The sequence below is a fragment of the Phasianus colchicus genome, chromosome 1, assembly GCF_987193195.1.
Source record: "Phasianus colchicus chromosome 1, bPhaCol1.hap1.1, whole genome shotgun sequence".
In the NCBI taxonomy this organism is placed as follows: domain Eukaryota; kingdom Metazoa; phylum Chordata; class Aves; order Galliformes; family Phasianidae; genus Phasianus; species Phasianus colchicus.
Genome location: NC_143436.1, coordinates 174,193,859 through 174,214,885, shown reverse-complemented (window position 1 = coordinate 174,214,885; position 21,027 = coordinate 174,193,859). Strand labels below are relative to the sequence as shown.

General features: G+C 37.5%; 1 protein-coding gene across 5 annotated transcripts in view; it reads left to right on the top strand.

Moving 5' to 3' along the window:
* The window catches only part of NBEA (neurobeachin), a 472,765-nt gene that overhangs the window by 435,952 nt on the left and 15,786 nt on the right, over window positions 1–21,027 (top strand). For 4 of the 5 annotated variants that reach the window (XM_090133143.1, XM_090133133.1, XM_090133125.1 and 1 more), the window contains 5 exons: window positions 8,235–8,324; window positions 9,864–10,056; window positions 13,326–13,397; window positions 16,082–16,237; window positions 17,301–17,471. In XM_090133143.1, the coding sequence (XP_089989269.1) occupies window positions 8,235–8,324; window positions 9,864–10,056; window positions 13,326–13,397; window positions 16,082–16,237; window positions 17,301–17,471 (682 nt within the window). The remainder of the gene's footprint in view (window positions 1–8,234; window positions 8,325–9,863; window positions 10,057–13,325; window positions 13,398–16,081; window positions 16,238–17,300; window positions 17,472–21,027) is intronic. The other variant, XM_090133132.1, reaches the window with a different exon arrangement.

The window sequence follows — 21,027 nt, the reverse complement described above, 5'->3', positions numbered from 1 at the left end:
GAAGGAAGGAAGGAAGGAAGGAAGGAAGGAAGGAAGGAAGGAAGGAAGGAAGGAAAGAAGGAAGGAAGGAAGGAAGGAAGGAAGGAAGGAAGGAAGGAAGGAAGGAAGGAAGGAAGGAAGGAAGGAAGGAAGGAAGGAAGGAAGGAAGGAAGGAAGGAAGGAAGGAAGGAAGGAAGGAAGGAAGGAAGGAAGGAAGGAGAAAGGATAGTTTGAGGAGGACCTTTGGAAATAACAATTTCTTGAAACTTGAAATTGATGAATCAAGCTCAGAAAAAAATGAAAGTAACAGTTTGTCTGGAATAGCAGTTGATGTTCTGAGCAAGATCTTGGAAAGATCTAAGTGTGAGGAGTGTCCATTAGTAAGAGGATTGATATGACAGGAGGCACAGAGAAGTGGTAGAACTGAATTGGTTGAGTTTGCAAATATTAGACAGGACACATCTGCATTTCTGCATGTTGTGATGCATTGATTGCTGTTACATAAAGGAGCAACACAAAGTAATAATATCAACAGAGAAATTCTATGTTGTAGATGTATGATTTAGTAATTTGCATTGCAGAATCAAGATTTCAAAGAGAAGCTTGTTCCATAGACCTAAGCACCAGATAGGAAAGATCATCTAGATTGGCATTTTAACCTACAAATCACATAGAGCTTCTGTCTATGCAGCCTTTTGAATGTAACCATAACTGTTGATGTCTGATGAATAACAAAGAAAATACAGAAGCGTTTTGTCATAAAGGTACACTTTGAGTGATAAGAAATTATTTCAGTGACCATTATATATTTATCATCTAAAACCAATAAGAAAAGTCCTTGTTTTTAAATTGATGAGAGGATGTCTTCAGAAAAGATAAAACTGCTTGTCAGTTCAAAAGGAGTCCTTGTTTCTGAGGCTGTCCATTACATAACAGTATGACAATAATTTTATGACAATTATCAGTCATCTAAAAAGTAAAAAACAATCCTGTGACTGACCAGGTTTCAAATCTTTAAGTGTTCATGGCATGGTTACTTATCTAATGAATTATTGTATCATGCTGTTACGTCTCTCACAAAAGTAACTTAGCTGTAAAATCTTTTGTAATGTGTTGTACTCAGCAGCTTAATAATGATCAAAGAAACCAGCATTTTCTTTTATAAACTTAATACAGATTTGGGAGAATGATGACAGAGCAATGATTTCATTTGGCATGACATCAATGAACACACAAAGAGTTTCGGTAAATGTTACCAATCCAAATGGAATAGGAATTATTATAAACATGACTGTAAGAAATATGATAGTCAACTGGAGAAAAATATGGCATAGAATGAGGATAATAAGAAAATTCGTTATATAAAAGAGAAAGAAGTTAAAATATTTTTGAATGAAAATGTACACACGATTATAAAAAATGAATGACTTTCTTTAGTTCCAGCTGATATTCAGAGTTTTGCACAGCAGTAATTTTACAAGCAAAGGGATTTTCCCTGTCTGCCTTGTATGCAGTCAAACAGCAGGGAAGGAAAGGCAGCAAAATTGCCATCAGCTGGGAGCAGAACCCGCAGTTTTATAAATTATCACAACTATAAAAAGGAAGTGATGAACAGAACAATGTCCCAAGGAACCCCTGTAACAACATCGACCTTGTCAGAGGAATTGGGAGTTAAAGCTGTTCACTTCAGAGCATAATAGAGTTTGCTGTAGTTTTTAGTGTAATTTAATGAGAGAATTTCATTATAGCAGTGGTAAACTCCATTGTTCCAGGCAAAGTTGGAAAGATACAAGACACAAGGGAAAGATAAAAATTGTAGAAAAGTTGCTTTTTCTTTTCTTCATAGGTAGGAGGGACAGAGGGAATTTCACTGCTTTCCAGTGTAAGGAAGTTTTCCACAGTTTTCGAGCGAATGGCAACTGCTGGAGGGAAAAAGGAAGTTTTTGTGCTCAGATATGCAGGAACCTCAGAGACACTGGCTTGCACTTGAGAAGATGCCTGAAAGAATCAGGGACACTCTTACCCAAACCTGCCCTGGCTGGGGCATAGCCACTTTTACTCTATTTTTGCTTTACCTTCCCTGTTTCTGTTTGTGAGATGTAGTCACTTTTTTTTTCTTGTTTGCAATGCCTTTAACTAAGTGTCTGCTTAAACTTGCAGGGTGTTTAAAGATTTATGCATCATAAAAGGCATAGTGGACTGCCAGGGATAAAACTGGAGAACCATAAAAATAGAAGAGTGAAGAAATAAGTATTACAATTAGTACGTTAATTAGATAAATATGAAAGCTAAAAGCCAGTGCTCCAAGAAACAAATAAGACCAGGGATGAACTGATGCCTGTAAAGGGGATAGGAAATACATTCTCCTTCGTTTTGCATTACTGTTTCCAGTCGTAGTGGAATGAGAAAGAGCTCAGGGTTGGGCTGACTGGGAAGGGGCTGAAGCTCCGCTCCAAGCTATTGCTCTTCTGCTATGGAGCCATTTAATTGCACATTGGATCCAGTGAGATACCTCCTGTGTGGGGAAGGAGCTTAAGGTTGCCCCCTCCACTGTTAAATTAATAAAGTAGTGACCTGCAGAGAAAATCCATTTCTGTGCCCATCTTTCAGTCCCACGAGTATCTTGATTAAATAACCCACTGTATCAAAGCCTGCAGACTAGTTGAGTCATTGCTTGTCTTTAAACTACAGCGCTTCTTTCCTCAGAGCACACCGTAATAAAATGGAAATCAATACTCTTAACCTAACTTACCGAAAGTCCTGAAGATATTGATGCCGTTTAACAGCTGTAGATGCAAATAAAAAAGCAGTATCTCAAACGACTAGTACAAAACAATAACATTTGCAAGCTGCTTATGCTACCCACCAAAGGACTGTCAATCACATTCACTGGGAAGAAGCGCTTGGGGCTGCTGAGTGTGCTGGCTGCATGAGCAGGAGAGCGCGTTAGAATGTCTGTGTTCACTTCAATGCAGAAATGAAAGAAACTTTCAGGAAAGGCAAATATGGATGAATATGACTGTGGTGCATATTTTTCAAATGAGTATAGATTTTGGTTCTTCCCTGGGCTCTGTCCACATAGAATCATAGAATCATAGAATCACAAGGTTGGAAACAAGCTGCAAGATCATCTAGTCCAACCGTCTTCACATTACCACCGCTACCACAAGCACTAAACCATATCCCATAGCTCTTCATCCAGACGCCTCTTGAACACTGCCAGGGACGGCGACTCCACCACCTCCCTGGGCAGCCATTCCAGTGCCTGACCACTCTCTGAGAGAAACAGTTCTTCCTTATGTCTAACCTAAACCTTCTCTGATATAACTTGTAGCCATTTCCGCGGGTCCTGTTTGTTTCCTGGGAGAAGAGGCCAAACCCCTCCTCACCGCAACCTCTTTTCAGGAAGTTGTAGAGTGCAACGAGGTTTCCCCTGAGCCTCCTCTTCTCCAGACTAAACAATCCCAGCTCCCTCAGCCGCTCCTCATAAGACTTGTGCTCCAGACCCCTCACCAGTTTTGTTGCCCTTCTCTGGACACGCTCCATGGCCTCAATGTCTTTCCTGTAGTGAGGGGCCCAAAACTGAACACAGTACTCAAGGTGCAGCCTCACCAGAGGTGAGTACAGGGGGATGATTACCCCCCCATGCACAAGGGAAAATGCTTTGAGAAAAACCTGACACTTGTACACTGAGGGAGCAAAATGAGCAAGGATTATGGAAATTAACAATACAAAAAGGAATATTAGAAAAAAGGAATAAAAGCATAGAGAAACTCAGTATATAATTTTGAATGTGTGACTTGTTACAGTCGTAATCAGTGAAATGAACAAAACAAAACCACTTCACATCAGAGTAGGAGTATTGTCTTACCGTCTGCAGTGCAATCTGGTTTTAGGAGTTTCTTTCTTCTCATCCTACATGACTCTAACTAAAAGCGCTCCATCCATCCATCTTTCATCCATCTTGTGCTCTGTGATTACCATGCAGCAAAGGGGTGTTAGCAGGTGAGAAAGCCCTTCTTATTAATACCTTCCTTCATGACTTTGCTTGCATTTCATGAGAACTCTTTTTGGAAAAACAATATGTTAAAAATAGACTGCATCATGGCTTACCATTTTGTGAGTGTGTGTCAAAGAGCAAACAAAACCTTCACTTTTCTGAAGTTTCCATACATATCAATTCTCATATTTTCATCTAGAGCTTGTAAACTGTGGTCCAGGGCTGCCCCTAAACCAGCTGCTTCTCTTCTGGGGTCTGCAGCACACATGGAGCTAAGCTAGTGGGAAGACCCTGCACTGGGCACAGTTAGTGTATGTGGTGCTTACAACCAACCCTTTCACTCTGAAGCTGTGCTCCTGCTGGATCGTGCTGATTGTTATAGGAGCTTTTGACTGCTAAGAAATAGTGCTTTTGAGACTGAAGAAACTGATTGCTTATTTAATGACACACTTGATTTATATTTCTTTTAATCTGCATTCTTAAATAGAGAAAAATAATTTGGTAGACTGCTGTGAGAACAAAACAGACATCTCTAACTCTTCGTTCCTCATGAAGCTGGCACTGAGGACTGATCCTCCAAGCTGCAGAGGAGTATCCCACTATCCCTGTGAATGTGCAGTTTGCCATTAAGCATAAAAACTGGAACCCAGTAACTTCTTTCCTTTGAGCAAAACACGTTTAGGATATTGCTCACTGTAACTAAGAAAAATGTTATTCATTGGACTGGGTGATTTTTTTTGTATTGATTTCCTGCTCAAAATTGTACATAAGCATAGAATACAAATCTCTATGTATTATTTTTAAATGACTAATATTAAGTGCTATGAAGCAATGTTTTGCTTGCTAGCATAAATTAGGATGTATGAGATATAATTATTTTAATCTTTGAATTGTCAGCAAGTTTGTAGTTTGTTTCCTTGTTCGGACTTATGGTTATCAGTAGACTGAGGCCCATTTTATCTTTCTGCAATATAAGATCATATCTTGACAGCTACTCCCTGAAGTGTCTGCAGTACAAATCTCATTTTATGTGTATTAAAAACAGTAGGGAATCTCAAATCAGCTCACTAAATAGCTTTCCTGCAACACCTTATTAAGAAAGTGGAAACTAGTATAGTTACCACTTTGCTGTTTCAAAAGCATTAAATCTGGCAGCCACTGAATTCCAAGCTTATTTTGTTTGTCCACAAAGGACATTTGAAGGTGAAATGAGAGAAAAAAATAGTTTTATTAAAATACATGTTAAATTAACCAGAATATGTGTTTTAGGGAGCGGTGCAGCATTTCAAATACGTTACTCAAGATCTGATGGGAGAAAAGTAATTGATTAATTAGACCAAAATTTTTAAAACAAATGTATCAGAAATGTTATGATTTACAGTTCAAGAAAAGCTGTGATGTATACTTAAGGTTTCAGATTTATTTCATATACAACTGTAGTTCTCTGGTAAACAAATCAGTGCATTACATTGTTATTCACAGATCTGCTCTATACCTTTTAGTTCCATGTCATGATCTGATAACACACAGCATTCGGAATGCCCTTGGGCCAGTTCCTTATCTGTGCTTATGGTTATCTTCTGTGAAAGTTTTGACAAGGCTTTTCTGTCCTTTTCATATGTTTTGAAATTTAGAAAGGAATAACAGTTCTAGCTGTGCAGCTGTGGAGCTGTGCTGTGCCATCAGTGCTTTTAAAGAAGCATTGTTCAGTTTCTTTAAGAAGCCAAGAGTTTTCAGTTCTACAAATGGCACTTTTGAAAGAAAAAGATAGCATTACTGGTGGGAGAGCGAGGGTTGTCCTTATAAGTGCAAGGCAGCAAAAGCATTCAACATCCTCATTTCAAAGTCTTGCTTCTGCACTTGTTCTGAGTATGGAAGGAAGGATTTGGCATTCATTTAAGTGTTTTAAAGCATGAGCATATAAATAGGTATGTGAATATTTGCCAGGACATCTTCAACTGTAAAATAACAGTTACTTTTGACAGTTGTGATTGAAGCATCCATCTAAAAAATTCCTGCTGTTTTATTGTTTTGTTCTGTTCCTCTTTCTTTTCCCCTGCTAACATCATAAATCCACCTGGGCTGGGAGGCAAAGCCCACAGAGTTATGTGTGCAGAATTCATAGCCCAAAAATCAGAATTTGCCGACACTGGACAACACGAAAGTACATGTGTAAATTAGAATCAGGCTGTACTTAAAAAAAATTAATAATTCATTTCAATGTGCCTGTGAGAGGACAGAAGTATCATTTATGGGAGCACTTAAAGGGTAGTAGGGAAAGATCTGGGTTTTGTTCAGAGTTGCTGCCAAATATAATTCACACTCTTATTTCATCACATAATTCCTTCAAAAATTAAAGGAATAACCTTGATAATTATTTGAAGAAAAAAAAAAAGCAATTACTTTTCTCAAAATATTATTGGCAGATCTGTGTGGGAACATGTAACATGCAGCGCCTGATGTTGCTGATATTAGTCGTCACCATTTTGAAACCAAAATCCACAAGCAGCTATAATTCTGTTACAATAAAACTTAGGAAATCAGTTACAGTGTACTGAATGTAATGGAAAATACTACTTTGATTCAAACTGAATTTTATATTCCTGTAAAAAGTGTCTGCATGAGTGATGGTTTCTACATAGCATGTAAAGAGAGGCTGTTCATATGTTACTACTGTATAGATGTGTACAAACATACACACATATGTCCACACAAACACACTGGTTTTGTATATGGTCAGTCCATGATTTTAATTCATCAGTAAATGATGTTAATAAAAACAAAGAAACATACCAGTTCCCCAGAAAGCAGCCTAAAGCCTGATCTGAATTAGTCAACAAGGAAGAAATTCCCTGTACCAGTGTAAGCACATCATCCAATGTGTTAGGCTACAAAGCATGGAAAGTCCTTCAGCTTCTTTACCGGACTTTGCATTCGGTTTCTTCTTTTGTTAGCAGTATTTTATTAAATTACCTATCAGTCTAGATCATCAAAAGTGGTGGACGTTGTGACCTATCAGGAAATCTCTAACATCTGTTGTGGCTTCTATGCTGCGGACTGCAGGAATGCACAGACTGGCTTGTAGGAATCATGAAATATGTTGATTGAAAGGATTCTTCTGTATAATGAAGTATTTAACATGCTTCTTACCTTTTGAGTTTGAAAGAAGTAACAGAATTTACCAAGTTAGTCATGTTTTTGGTGTTTTGTTCATATTTTGCGTACAGTAGCAAATAAAAAATTCATAAAGCTCACAAGAAAAATACTGAGGGTCAGTAGTGCAGAGTACAGTACATAAGTAAGTACAAAACGCATTGAGCATTTCAAAATCCGCCAGTTTAGCTTTTGATGGGTTCTTTGTTCTGGATTTTAAAGGATCAAACAAAATAGTACTTGTTTGAAAAATAGGAGTTCTTAAGCTCTATTGCTTTTACAAGGAGCGATCGAGCGATCTTTAGCCAAAGTTTTTAAGGATGTATCCTAAATATATTTGTGTTTAAATGAACTGTTTCAAGAGCGGAAGCATCACAGTTGGACTCGCTCTACTCTTTATTGAGTTACTCTGTATTTGTTTTGAAAGTAGGCTGATGCCTCATGGAATAAATTGAAATGGATAAATTTTCTCTACAAAACTGAAGTCTGAAAGCCCACAAAAAGAGTTGCAACAAAATTAGGCACAAAATACTTGGAGAATGAATGCAACTTGGAAAGATTTTTACAGTAGTCTGAATGTGCCTGGCAAGATTTGTTTCTGGCATTTTTTTGTTTTAACCTGCTAGTGTTGTTATAGAAATAGTAATTATTTTGTTGTTAATGTATTTTATACTTGAATGTTGTTTCTCAGTTTGCTTTTTCTCCCCCCATTTAAGATTCCAGAGGCTTATTTTATTAGAGATCCTCATACTTTCCTCCTTACAAAGGAATTTATTAAGGTATATGTGTTCTTTTTAGTGCAAAAAAGCTCTCAAGACCTGAACTGCATGTCCTCACAGGTTAACATTTTCACATATAACGCCAGTTACTGGAAATGAGCCTGGTTAGTTGAGTAACCGAAGCATGCTTGAAAGGAGAAGCAGAGCTTGTCTACAAAATACTAACACTTGGCTGAGTCTCTGCAGCCTGGGAGGAGAGCACCGGGTGAATTTTCTGGACTTTTTTCATGGCTGACTTGGGATGTGCCTGCACTGTCGCTGAGTGTGTTGACCTCTCTCCTTGACGCATATTGCTCCTGACAGTCCCTCTGCCTTCCCCGCAGGCCATGGAGGCGCAGATCCAGAACTTCGGGCAGACGCCATCGCAGTTGCTCATTGAGCCCCATCCGCCACGGAGCTCTGCCATGCACCTGGTGAGACATAGCTGCTGGTAGGGAATTCATTCCCTTTGAACCACAGGCTTCTTTATTGGTCATCAAGTATCCCTTTAAGGAATGCTTTAATGCCCTCCACTGCCCATACAGCTGTACACAGTGCGGCAGAGCAGGGTGAAATTTGACTAGCCTTAACTTCCTATAGTCCTGACTTTTCCTGCATAATATTGCATAAAAAGGCTCTTTCTTCATAAATATGCACTTCATAAATACATATTTAGATTCTTATTTCTGCAAGTAATGGGGATAACTCCAGGCTCTTCTTGCAGTGAGTCTGTTGCTATTTACTTACTCATTTATTTTTGAAGGAAACTTTGTTAGGGGGTGATATATGGACAATGTCTGCTTGCCAGAAATGAAACAATATAATTCAAATCGTGCTGGAATCCTCCTTTCAGTTCCCCTGGCAGAATACAATTTATACTTCTATCTAATTTCAATTTGAACTTCAAAATTTGTTCCCAATACATTCTTCTTTTTGCTTCTTGCAAAGAATTATACAAAATAGCAAGACTAAATGCGACAGATCTCTGTGCCCCTCAGTGCCTTTGATTAAATGCTTAGAGCTATATTTTTTCTTCTAAGCCTTGTAAATCAAGAATAATGCATACAGTAATTTCATTAATTTCATCTGTTCACAAGGAATTCACTTTTTCTGGTTGCACACTATGAAAATGGGAGTTGGTCTGGAAATGCCAGCTATGTTGTTACAAGTACTGTGTAGATGTTAGATATTATATATTTTATATTCTTAAGGTATCGATAATAAATGTTATTTATCTTTTATATTTATATTTAAAGTTATATTCAAAAGGAAAGGATTATTTGAACTTCTAAAAATAATCATATTTGTTATAACACTGGTTGAAAAAAGTAACATTAAGAACAGGACATTATCTAATCTCACGTGGTAACACCACTGCTGTTTGTGAAAAATCACCTGTGTCACCTGTAGAATCACTGAACTGATTTATAGCTGCTTACGAGTAATAAGTAAATGCTTTACACGGAATTAAAATGTCTCCTGATGTTTAGAAGTGATGTATTTCATATCATTCATTAACATCAATCAAGCATTCATTAAAAAAATCAAATATCTGAAAAAATCTAAATCTGAAATTTTGAGTCCCTCTTAAATTTTCTCATTTTCAGCCATTATAACTTGTAGCAAACTGATTCTTTTATTTAACTCATATCTCTGTTGTATGGATACTAACTGCTGTATCATTTTGCATTTTATTGTGTATTAATTAATGCTAGCAATCATTATGTACCCTGTAATGATAACCTGGTGGACCCTTGCCATTCCTATTCTCTACTTGTCCTCATGTAATGATCCAATATTAGCTTCTGATGTTGCTCTCCTCTGTCACTAGTGTAGATGCACAGGTAGCATTGTTTTCCCTGTATGTGCACGTGTTTGCCTGCTCTTTTTAACCTCGTTTTCCCTCAGACCTCCTCACTAATTGTGTTATCCCTTCTGTTTTCTTCTGCTCTCTTCTCCTTTCTACTCAACAGTGTTTCCTTCCACAGAGCCCCCTCATGTTTAAAGATCAGATGCAGCAGGATGTCATAATGGTGCTGAAGTTCCCATCAAACTCTCCGGTCACACACGTGGCAGCCAACACGCTGCCCCACCTGACAATTCCTGCCGTGGTGACCGTCACCTGCAGCAGGCTCTTTGCTGTCAATCGGTGGCACAACACAGTAGGTAGGTCCTCACAGGTGGATTTCTTTCAAAAGTGAAGATCTTAACAGTGCAGCTTTTAATTTTGAGTGGAGGCTAGCTAGATATGGGCTAATCTCACTCACTTGCGTGTGTACAAATACATAGCAAACGTACAGTTATTCTGGTTTCTGTCAAATATTCAAAGCTTCTGTTTCCTCTACTGTCATCCCTAGAAACACTCTCCATAAGTGCAGCACATTCCCATGGCAGCCAGTCGATTTGTAGTTTCATCAAGATCAGACTTTGATATAATAATTTTCAGGAGCATGCTGCTGTTCTTGACACAGTCTATATCAATATGTTCCAGGCTTCAAAAATATGTACTGGCATGCATCACTGTCTGCTGCTTGTGAGAGCTTTCAGGCCTTCCTCTGGGTCACAGCTTGGTAATGTGGACCGAAAGCAAACTGAAGTGGCAGGATTGTTCTGAACAGAATTTTCCTCATTCTGTCTCAAAAGCCCATTCAGTGGGGTCATGCCAGGTTTCCTTTCCTGTCCTTGCTCACCTCTCCAATTGCCACTAGGACTCTCCTGTCTCCTCCCCATCCCTGGGGGGGCATTTAAGGCCAGGTTGGATGGGGCCCTGGGTAGCCTGAGTGGCAAGCCTGCCCATTGCAGGAAAGCTGGATCTGGGTGGGCTTTAAGGTACCTTCCAACCTAAGCCATCCTGTGATCCTATGATGCTTTGATTCCTCACCTGGCCTTGCAAGTAATGAGATTGTCCCGTGCATTGCTAAATATGTGGTGGACCCAGGCTGCAGCCCCACTCAGGAAAGAAGGTGTCTTTTTGCTCTGGTGGCCCTTATGCTGCAACATATGGAAATTTTTGAATGTGTCTTACCACCTGGAAAAAACAAGAAGTTGCCTCATGCTTGAGAATGTGACTCAGTAGCTGATTCAGGAGCTTTGTCAGGACTGAGCAGAAAAGAAAAATCCATCCCCTCTTTACAGCACAGGAGGACTCCCCGGATAGAAGTAGGCCCTTCAGGAGATGAAATTGTGAATTTGAGTTAAGATGTCTCCCCCCAGTAGAAGTAAAGGAACTCTAGATTAATTAGAGGTTTCACTGCCTTAAGTATAGACATCTCCTCAGTAAATAAGTCAAGTGAAGTAGATCCCAACTTTTTTGTACAAGACTAAGCAAAGACTTATGTTAAAAGTCATAATTAGAGGACTGAATGGGAATTCCCTTACAGGCATGCATTTAGAGGAACTATCAGCAAGAAAAGTTAATACCATACTGAATTCCTGAGTAGTAAGAGAAGCTGTAATTTGAGTTTTATTTTGACAGCTAAATAATGTTAGCATGAATATTAAAATTTCACACATATTCAGAAGGTTCCTATATTTTTTTTTCAAGAAAATCTGCATGTTGGTTTATAGAATACAACTGAAATAGAACAGAACAAGATACCTGATTGCCTTTCACAAATCTTTGAATTTTTGATACTCCAACAGCTGCAATGGCATCAGATGTAAACATGTTTTGCGCATTTCTTTAAAACAAAAAGGAAAAATTAAGGAAAAATATAATAATTTCTTTGTGTAATTGTCCTCAGGGAAAGAACTAAGTGTCAAAAATGATTCAGAAATACAGAAGCTGCCCAATAGTATTTTATTTTTTTTTATTACTATTTGTCAGATCTGTAATTGATTCCCCTATATTTTTTCAGGGATGCTGCCCAAGTACTCTGCAATTATCAATTCAAGTCACTTCCATATGAGGAGGCTCATTTAGTACTTTTCTACTTATTTTCTTATCCACATGGTTACATGAGGGAAAGCCAAAATTCCTACATATACTTTGCTGTGAAGGAGTCAAAGTCACTAAAACAACAGTATCTTGAAGTTCAAGGGTTTTCTTAGCAATTATTATTTAGAGAAGTCTTCTAGTTCATTAAAAGTCTTGTTGACTCTTATAATGCCTATAACTTGGGGTTTAGTTTTCTATACACAATCCTGTCACATAGTAAATATGCAGAATTCATGCTGTGAACCAAACATGAAAAAAAAAAAAACCTCAGGTGTAAATTTAAATGGGAGAAGTAATTTCTGAATATATCAAAATAGCAGGAAGCAGGAAAGCAAAACTGTTTGGAAAATCAAAATCTGATCATTTTCATAACTTTTACATCTCACCCAGCAATGCCTTTTCCTTTTCAAATGACTGTTCCAGGAAGGGCCATCAGTTTTCTAGTATAACCATCTTTTTTTAATAAATCAGAGGTCTAGCATAAAGGATAATCTACAAATATCTATACACACACCACTTGTATTGTTGTAAGATTTCTGTAAAGCTTTAAGAGTTCATACACAGTAAAAGTCGTTTACATGCCCATGTCACAATGAGATTTAGTGAGTCTCGTCACAGTGAGATTTAGTGAGTCTCAGTAAATACCAGTAAAAATCTGTCCCAGACTGATTAGCTTTTTAAAAAAGAAAGAGAAATGGAGGAAGGAGAAGGAGAAGTTCTAAGAGTGATGTTTTTCAGAAGCTGGCAGGGTCAGCTGTAGGCGTTATGGGTTTTGTTTTGCATTCTCAAGTCATTTATTGCAGCAGTAGAAAATAGCAATTGTGACTGAATGCAGAGGTTGTTAGTGGAGTGTTCCCAGTGTATAACTTAAGGCAAAAGAGTTAGAAATATGAACAAATCCACAGTAGGCCAAGAAACGCATCAATCTCAATCATCATTTTGCTCTCAGTTTGTTCTCCTGAACTTTGTATCTCTTCTTATAGAAGATATTCTTATGCAACATAGCAGTTCTGGACAAAAAAATTTCTTTTCATCATGGACTATTGTGACTTACACAATGGAAGGGTCTTCAGAAGAGTCAAAGCAATGCTGTAGGTGCCTGAAAGCAGATACGACTAAATATGCAGTCCTTGCTGCAAATTAGAACATCTTAAGGACTGTTGAAGATAGGAATTATTATGATACATTTACTGTAGCCTTCAATTTCCCTGCAAAATATTCTAGATAAATCCATGCAAAGGCCCAGGTTTCTCCACAGAGATTTCACTATGTAAAAAGTGGCATTCATAGTTATAATTTCATAACCAAAGAGTAAAGAAGTCTGTATTTGTATAGCAGAGAGGAAGAAATCTTAAAAGACTCATAGAATAAGAAAAAGTAAGAAGTTAAGTATTATTTGGATATAGTAATTTCACAGTAGTTTTAAACCTAGAAAAATCGTTTAAAAAAATATCAGATAACATGGTTCCTATGTTCTTTATTTTCCTTTCACATTTAGGCCTTCGAGGAGCCCCAGGATATTCTTTGGATCAAGCCCATCATCTTCCAATCGAAATGGATCCATTGATCGGTATGTCAAGATAAAAATATAGAAATATATTTGAAAATGGCATTTTCAAAAATTGTTGATTAAGCTGTATTTGTATACTATGCTTCGTTTAACATAGAACATAGGAAAATATTTATTTTTGTCAGTCTAGAAAATGAAAAGCATTACCTACTTTTGCTGAATGAACCACAAGTGCTATTTGTTATTAACATCATCAGCAACTGGTATTTAAGAAACAACTAATTAAGTCAGCTACATTGTCAGTTCATATTTATAATTCTGTTCTCTTATCAGGTCACATTAATAAAATAAAACGTGAGGGTCTGGCAGAGCTCACAGTTTTTAATTTCATACAAACTCTTTGTATAGCAGCTAATGTAAATTCATTTCATTAATTTATGATTGGGATTTTCTTAGTAGAGATTACTAAATAGCCCAATAATTGCATTTTAAATTGTTGTACTACTGTACATCTAAAAATATTTTTAAAAGTTGACTATTTAAAAATAAGTAGCAGCTGAAATTTTTAGAGTGCTATTAATAAAGGTTGTGGCCCTGTGCTTACAATTGATGCTAGTTCTCTTTAATTGAAACTGTTCGCTTTATCTTTGTAAATTTTTGTAATATTGTAATTTCTGAGTCAGAAATTGTGAGTAGGGATGGTTCTTAGAGCAAATTTTGAAGGACCATTGAGAAAAAAACAAGCGTTTTTAAACACCTGTAGATTATAAGTCCCTTTTACTAGTTGTCAGTATTTGTGATCAAAAGATTTGTGTACAAATACCTCAGGAGAGTTAATTTTATCACTCTATATGCTTCGTTTTCTCATATAAAGACAGTGTTTTTGTAGATTTTCCTCTCAAAAGCTGGCGAATTATTATTGTGCTCCCTGTTCTGAAAATCTGAGTAATTTGTTATACTTCAGTGGATGGCCATAGAGTCTGGAGATTTACATTTGTGCCCTTGGAACATACATAAACCTAGTATTAACATGTACAAGCAATTTTAAATTAGTGGACTTTTTGTTAAGTCTCTTATTTCATGCAGTTGTGAGAAATTTAAGTAGAATAATCAAAAATGGGGACAAAAGAAATTTCAGAGTATTGTGTGCAATAAGTCATGTTCCTATGGACATATTCTCTCTGACTTTGGATGTGGTGCTTTGGATGTGGTGAGTTTTTTTCTTTGAGTTTAACCATTTGGATGTGGTGCTCAGGGACATGATTTAGTGGAGAGTTGTTAGAGTTAGGGTAGTATGGTTAGGTTGGACCTGATGATCTTGGAGGTCTTTTTCAACCTGAGCAATTCTATTATTCTATGATTCTATGATCTCAGCTAGCTTCAGTCACTGGAAGTTAGTTGTAATGATTCCCTCTATAGCTACTGTCAGAAGTGAAACTGTCCTGTGGAATTGTATAGCTCTGAGACAGCTATTTCCGCGTGAGATGACTTGCCATTTGAAGTGATGTCTCTGCAGTGAGTAGAGATGAAGTGTATGTAAATAGATTGAATTCGGAAGTTTTAGAATGTTAATATTAGGTGAGAATAAACCTTCACTGAATTGCTAAATCCTGCCTCTAATGCAATGGAAAGTCAAGAGCAAGTTAATTAATGGTTCACATTCCTTCTTAACTGCTCCATTTGACATATGGGATGGTTGACTTCAGTAGTAATCATTCTTTTTCCCACTGAGGGAATTTCCGAGTGGTATTGCCTATGGTGTGAATACTATTGCTTATGGCCTGAGTTCAGTTTTGGGCCACTCACTACAAGAAAGACATTGAGGCCTTGGAGTGTATCCAGAGAAGGGTGACAAAGCTATGAAGAGTCTGGAGTGCAAGTCTTATGGGAGAAGACTCAGGGGAGACTTTATTGCTCCCCAAAACCGCCTGAAAGGAAGTTGTGATGAGGTGGAGATTGGCCTCTTCTCCCAGGTAACAGCAGTAGGACAAGAGGTAATTGCTTCAAGTTGTACCAGGGGAGGTTCAGCTTGGGTATTAGGAAAAGCATTTTCTCCAAAAGTGTGGTCAGGTGTTGGAAGAGGCCACCCAAAGAGATGGTGAAGTCACCATCCCTGCAGGTGTTCAAGAAATGTGTAGAGGTGGTACTTAGGGAACATGATTAGTGGACAGTATTGGTGGTGGTTGGACAGTTGGAAAGTTGGACTAGGTGATCTTAGAGAACTTTCCCAACCTTAATGGTTCTATGATTCTGTGATTCTAATAATTATAGTAATTGGTTGAATCCTTATTTTTGTCTTTAATCCATTGAAGAATCTGAAAGTATGGAGAACGTAGGTGTCATACAACACAAGTTGTGATATTTTCTGTAGCAGAGGAACCAACTGAGTCTGTAGTACTGTTAGCATCACGTTCCTGAAATTCAATTTGTTTTTGAGGAGCTCTTCAGCAGTGAATATAGAGTAAAATATTGACACATATTATACAGTACATCAGGCAGTTTATAAGAAATTGTCATCTCCTGTAAAATCTTTTGTCTTATTCAAAAAGTAACCAGGAATCTCACAAGAATTTTTTATTTCTGACACCCATATAGACAGCTCTGAATGTTCATATTCACAATGCTTACTCAACAACAAATTCACAGTTCATTGAAAGTTAAATGTATTCATTTTCCCTTGTAAGTGGATGACAGGAAGGTGTTGGAATGGCTTACTTATAAAAATGTTTTGCATTTTGTTACAGCCAATAACTCCGGTGTGAACAAGCGGCAGATCACAGACCTGGTGGATCAGAGCATCCAGATCAATGCACATTGTTTCGTGGTCACAGCAGATAATCGCTACATTCTTATCTGTGGTTTCTGGGACAAGAGTTTTCGAGTTTATTCTACAGAAACAGGTGAGCTAAGTACAACCAACTGTGTCTTCCTAGGTCACAAAGTGGGCAGTTGTCTTAATACTACTATATTTAATACCTCTTATATTTACATTTATACCTATACCCATATATATACATTTAATACCTATATTTAATACTCTTCAATAAAGTATAAAGCGCAGTTTGTTAAATCCTTCATTATTGCCTGAGCATAGTAGATAAATAGGATGCTTTCCTTCCTTCCTTCCTTCCTTCCTTCCTTCCTTCCTTCCTTCCTTCCTTCCTTCCTTCCTTCCTTCCTTCCTTCCTTCCTTCCTTCCTTCCTTCCTTCCTTCCCTCTTTCCTTCCCTCCTTCCTTCCCTCTTTCCTTCCCTCCTTCCTTTCCTCCCTCCTTCCTTCCTTCCTTTCTTTCTTTTAAAGGTGCAAGTTGTAATAGGAAACTGAAAGGCATGCAATTTTCTTAGAGGTAATTATTCAAACTGTAGTTATATTCAAGTGAGCTAATTATATCAAAAGGATTAACCAAAAGTTTAGTTATGATATTTTAATGGCAATATTATTTTTGTATCTATTTATCTGGTGTACTAAGAAAGGAAGCTGCATAGCCTCTTCTGGGAGCCAGTATTTATATTATTTTTTTTTGTCAGATGACTTAGCCTAACATTCGCTATACTGCTAAAAACTGTTTTCAGTAGTGGAAAGAAAGAGGTGATGGTTCATATGCTGTGTATACATGTCATTCATGAAGCTCACAAATAGTATGCTAACATCATTGCTTAAATACTGATGGAGCATTAACTCCACTAGCATTCAGTGAGTGCAGCAAAACCTTGATTTTCAGATATGTCTTTGATTGTGGATTGATATAGAGCACGGACCTCAAAAAGAATACAAAGGGGAAAAAAAAAGAAAAAAAAAAGCTTTATCTTCATGATTTTTTGGTTTTATTGTAGTATGTAGGGAATTCTAGTTAAGAGCATGAGATAAAACATACAATTCAGCTGAATTCTGCTGAAGATTCAGTTATGTCACAGTGCTGCAAATACTCAGAAAACCTGAATTTTTATCACTTTTCACTCACCAGGAAAACTAACTCAGATTGTGTTCGGCCACTGGGATGTTGTCACTTGCCTTGCCAGATCAGAGTCCTATATTGGTGGTGATTGCTACATCGTGTCTGGGTCTCGTGATGCTACATTGCTGCTTTGGTACTGGAGTGGCCGACATCACATTATCGGTGACAATCCAAACAGCAGTAAGTATATCCTGTGCAAAACGCATCCCTGAGAGGTCTTCTGGCATGCCTATTCATTATTAGAATCTCTTATGTCAGCCTCTAAAGATATATTACCATACTTACCAACTACTTTACTTGCAGGTTGGTGTAAGAGCACCACATGCTGAGCAGTTCACCGAGTATAAGCCAAAAAAATGTTTAAACAGTTTGTGCGTGGGGGCAGATAATAATATGAGGATAATTTTTAAATTCAGAACTGCTCTTATCACTTATAGCATCATGTCATCATGAGCAAGAACAAGATGGTTATAGCCTTTAAGTGACAGAATGTATATCAATATATTTTGATTTTTCATTCACATTTATTTTTGTTTTTATTTTTGTTTTTTTTTGCATTTTAATGTATTCTTTTTGTACCACAGCATGCTAAATCAGCTGCTTGCCTGTTCAAACAAGGAATGTCTCACATGCCTAGGAATTCAATGAGTCTCTTTGAGAAAGGTCTTTCTGTAGCAAGGGAATCTTTGAAGAAGCAATGTGACTGAATAAAAATAGAAAAAGATGAAATGTCAGGAAGAGTTTATGTTTCATTTGTAGAGGACTAAGAGTACTTTGCAGTGTAAAGGGGATACAATAATAATTTGTACAGAATATTTCAAGTGCATCTATCTATAGAAGGATATTTATAAAGTGCACTAATTTGCAAGGTTCCCAATGCAGAAATGTGATCCCAGTGATAGAGAAGGGCAGCTTTTGTCCTGTCTTGTACAACACATCCACATTTTTCATTTAAATCAGAGTTTCTAAATTCTGATAATTATTTTCAACACAACAATATTGTCTCTTTAAATAAGCATAGAAGAATCCATCACCATCAGTTCTGATCTCTGATTAAAGTACTGACTGGAGGCTGTTGTAGACCTGTCAGTTACAGACATATAAGGGAAAGTATTTCTTGAATATCTCATAGAAATTGTTTTATTTTCATGGTTCAAAGTAAATATTTTGTTAATTTGGCATAAGCAGTTCATTTACGTTTCAGTTTTCTTCCATTTATCTATAATCAGAGTAAAGAGGAGACAAAAGCCTCGCTTTCTCACCTGATTTTATTTTACTTTTATAACAGAGAGAGAATGGGGGCAAAAAATATAAAATTCCCTAACATATGTATTTTCCATGGCTTATTTAGCACTTAATTCTCACAAAGAGACAAATTCAATATGAAGAGAGATTTCATTTCTGTGCACTCTGTTTATCTTGATGATATTTTATTTATTTGAATGCCTGTGTGATTTATGTCAAATATTAGTAATTTCTGTGCAAACTCTGGGAAAAAAGAAGAGCTTGCTCCTTTCATTGAAGAAAACATGAAATACTTCTCCTTTGCTTCCTTTTATCATATAGGACTGGACAGCCCTGCCATTAGCATATTTCAAATGGCTGATACAAACCTCTTCGCTTCTTTGGCATTTTAATTTATTTTAGTTCAAATTCCTTTTTACCATTGTGAATATATCTGAATGTGTACTGGTACTTTTTGGAATCTCAAGTTTAGTATTGTTATTCTGTAACTTTGGAAGTGCCTGCCTTGGAGATTTGGTCAAAAGAAAAGGCTGACCTTCATCTCACCAAGACCTTCCTTCAGGCAGTTGTAGGGAGTGATCAGGTCTCCCCTGAGCCTCCTCTTTTCCAGACTGAACAATCCCAGCTCTCTCAGCCACTCCTCATAAGACCTGTGGTCCAGACCCCTCAGCTTCATCGCCCTTCTCTGGACATGCTCCAGGACCTCAATATCTTTCTTACAGTGAGGGGCCCAAAACTGAACATAGTACTCAAGATGCAGCCTCACCAGAGCTGAGTACAGAGGCATGATCTTTTCCCTGCTCCTGCTGGCCACACTATTTCTGATAAAAGCAAGGATTCTTCTTGGCCACCTGGGCACACTGCTGGCTCATGTTTAGCCAAGCATCAACCAACGATCAAAGGTCCTTTTCCTCTACACAGTCTTTCTGCCACTCTGCCTCAAGCCTGTAGTGCTGCCTGCAGTTGTTGTGGCCAAAGTGCAGGTCCTGACACTTAATCTTGTTGAACTTCATTGCATTGGCCTCAGCACAGCAATCCAGCCTACTAAGGTCCCTCTTTAGGGTCTTCCTACCCCAGGCAGATCAACACTTCCTGTCAACTTGATGTCATCTGCATGTCCTTTCAAGCTTCTTCCAACCCAGACCATCCTATGATAGGAAATGATTTAGGGGAGAGTTGTTAGAGTTAGGGTGGTATGGCTAGGTTGTCATTAGACGTTAAAGTCTTTTCCAACCTGAGCAATTCTATGATTCTGTGATTCTGATTTTCAGAAGTAAAGAGTTCTCATCAATCCCTTTGAAGTTAGTTTTAAGATTTTAGATAGTTTAAGCCAAGGAAGTAGTTTTATAAAGAAACATTTCCTAATCTTCTCTTCTTCATTATTTACTGGTAGAAGATTAGGACTTGTAGGAAAAATGAAAGTGAGATGTTCAGTGTAGGTCAAATCCAATTAGTTAACATCTTTAGAATGAACTTCCAGAAAGATGTGGATGATATTTTCAGGGGAAAAAAAAGGAAGGTTTAGTTTCTTAAAAGCTGTCATCTGGAGACACAGATAAGGTATTTTATATCACAGAATGTAAGAAGGTGAAGAATTCAAAGAAAAATGTCAGGTATAGTAATTATCTGGGTTAGGTGCTTGACTTTATAATTATCTTTTAAGCTGAAAGACAGTTAATTATCAATTTCAGCTTCAATGCATGAAGTTACTAAAAGGAACTTCAGTTGTTTCAGAATATTGAAGGAGTGAGTAAAACAAGCCCCTAGTGCTAAGTTTATATAGTTTAACATTTGTATGGAAAAATGTATATGTAATTTCAATAGAAAACATGGCTATCGCATCTATTGTGAAACATTCTGGAGCAAAAGATTTCAGAATGAATTCCTTATCAATTCTCCTAAAATCCCATACTCCAGAATCCATGAGTTTGATGAAGTCTTCACTACATAACACATATATCAGGAACCCAACCTGTTGGACGTCTGGGGATCTGAATCTGTGCTGATGTGTGCTCAGCAGGTGACCTGAAATTTGACTGTGGGAAACAGGACCAGCTCTGGTTTAAAGGGGAGAATGGAGAAAAACTGTGGCTTGGATGAGACTCTTGCAAGTAGCAGCTCCAGCTCAGTTGTTGGAAACTTGGCTATGAGAACATGGTGAACTCCCTTATAATTTTAATAGATTTTTTTGGAATCAATACCTTTATTAAGTTATCACTTTTATTCTCCTACACTACGTATCAAAAAGGAGTTTCTGGTTCAGACTGCACTTGTCACAGTTATTTTACAGGCTGTGAGAAGGGTGAAATTTTGCCAGATTTTGAATACAATGCTTTCCGTAGAGTGGCTTTCAAAAATAGCCTGCATAATAACCTTATGGTTAGAATGTTTGTTCAGGAAGTAGGAGACTAAGTTCTCAGCCTCTAGAGGCTGATGGAATTCAAACCCGCATTCCCATATTCACAAGCATATACTTCATCAAATTCATGCA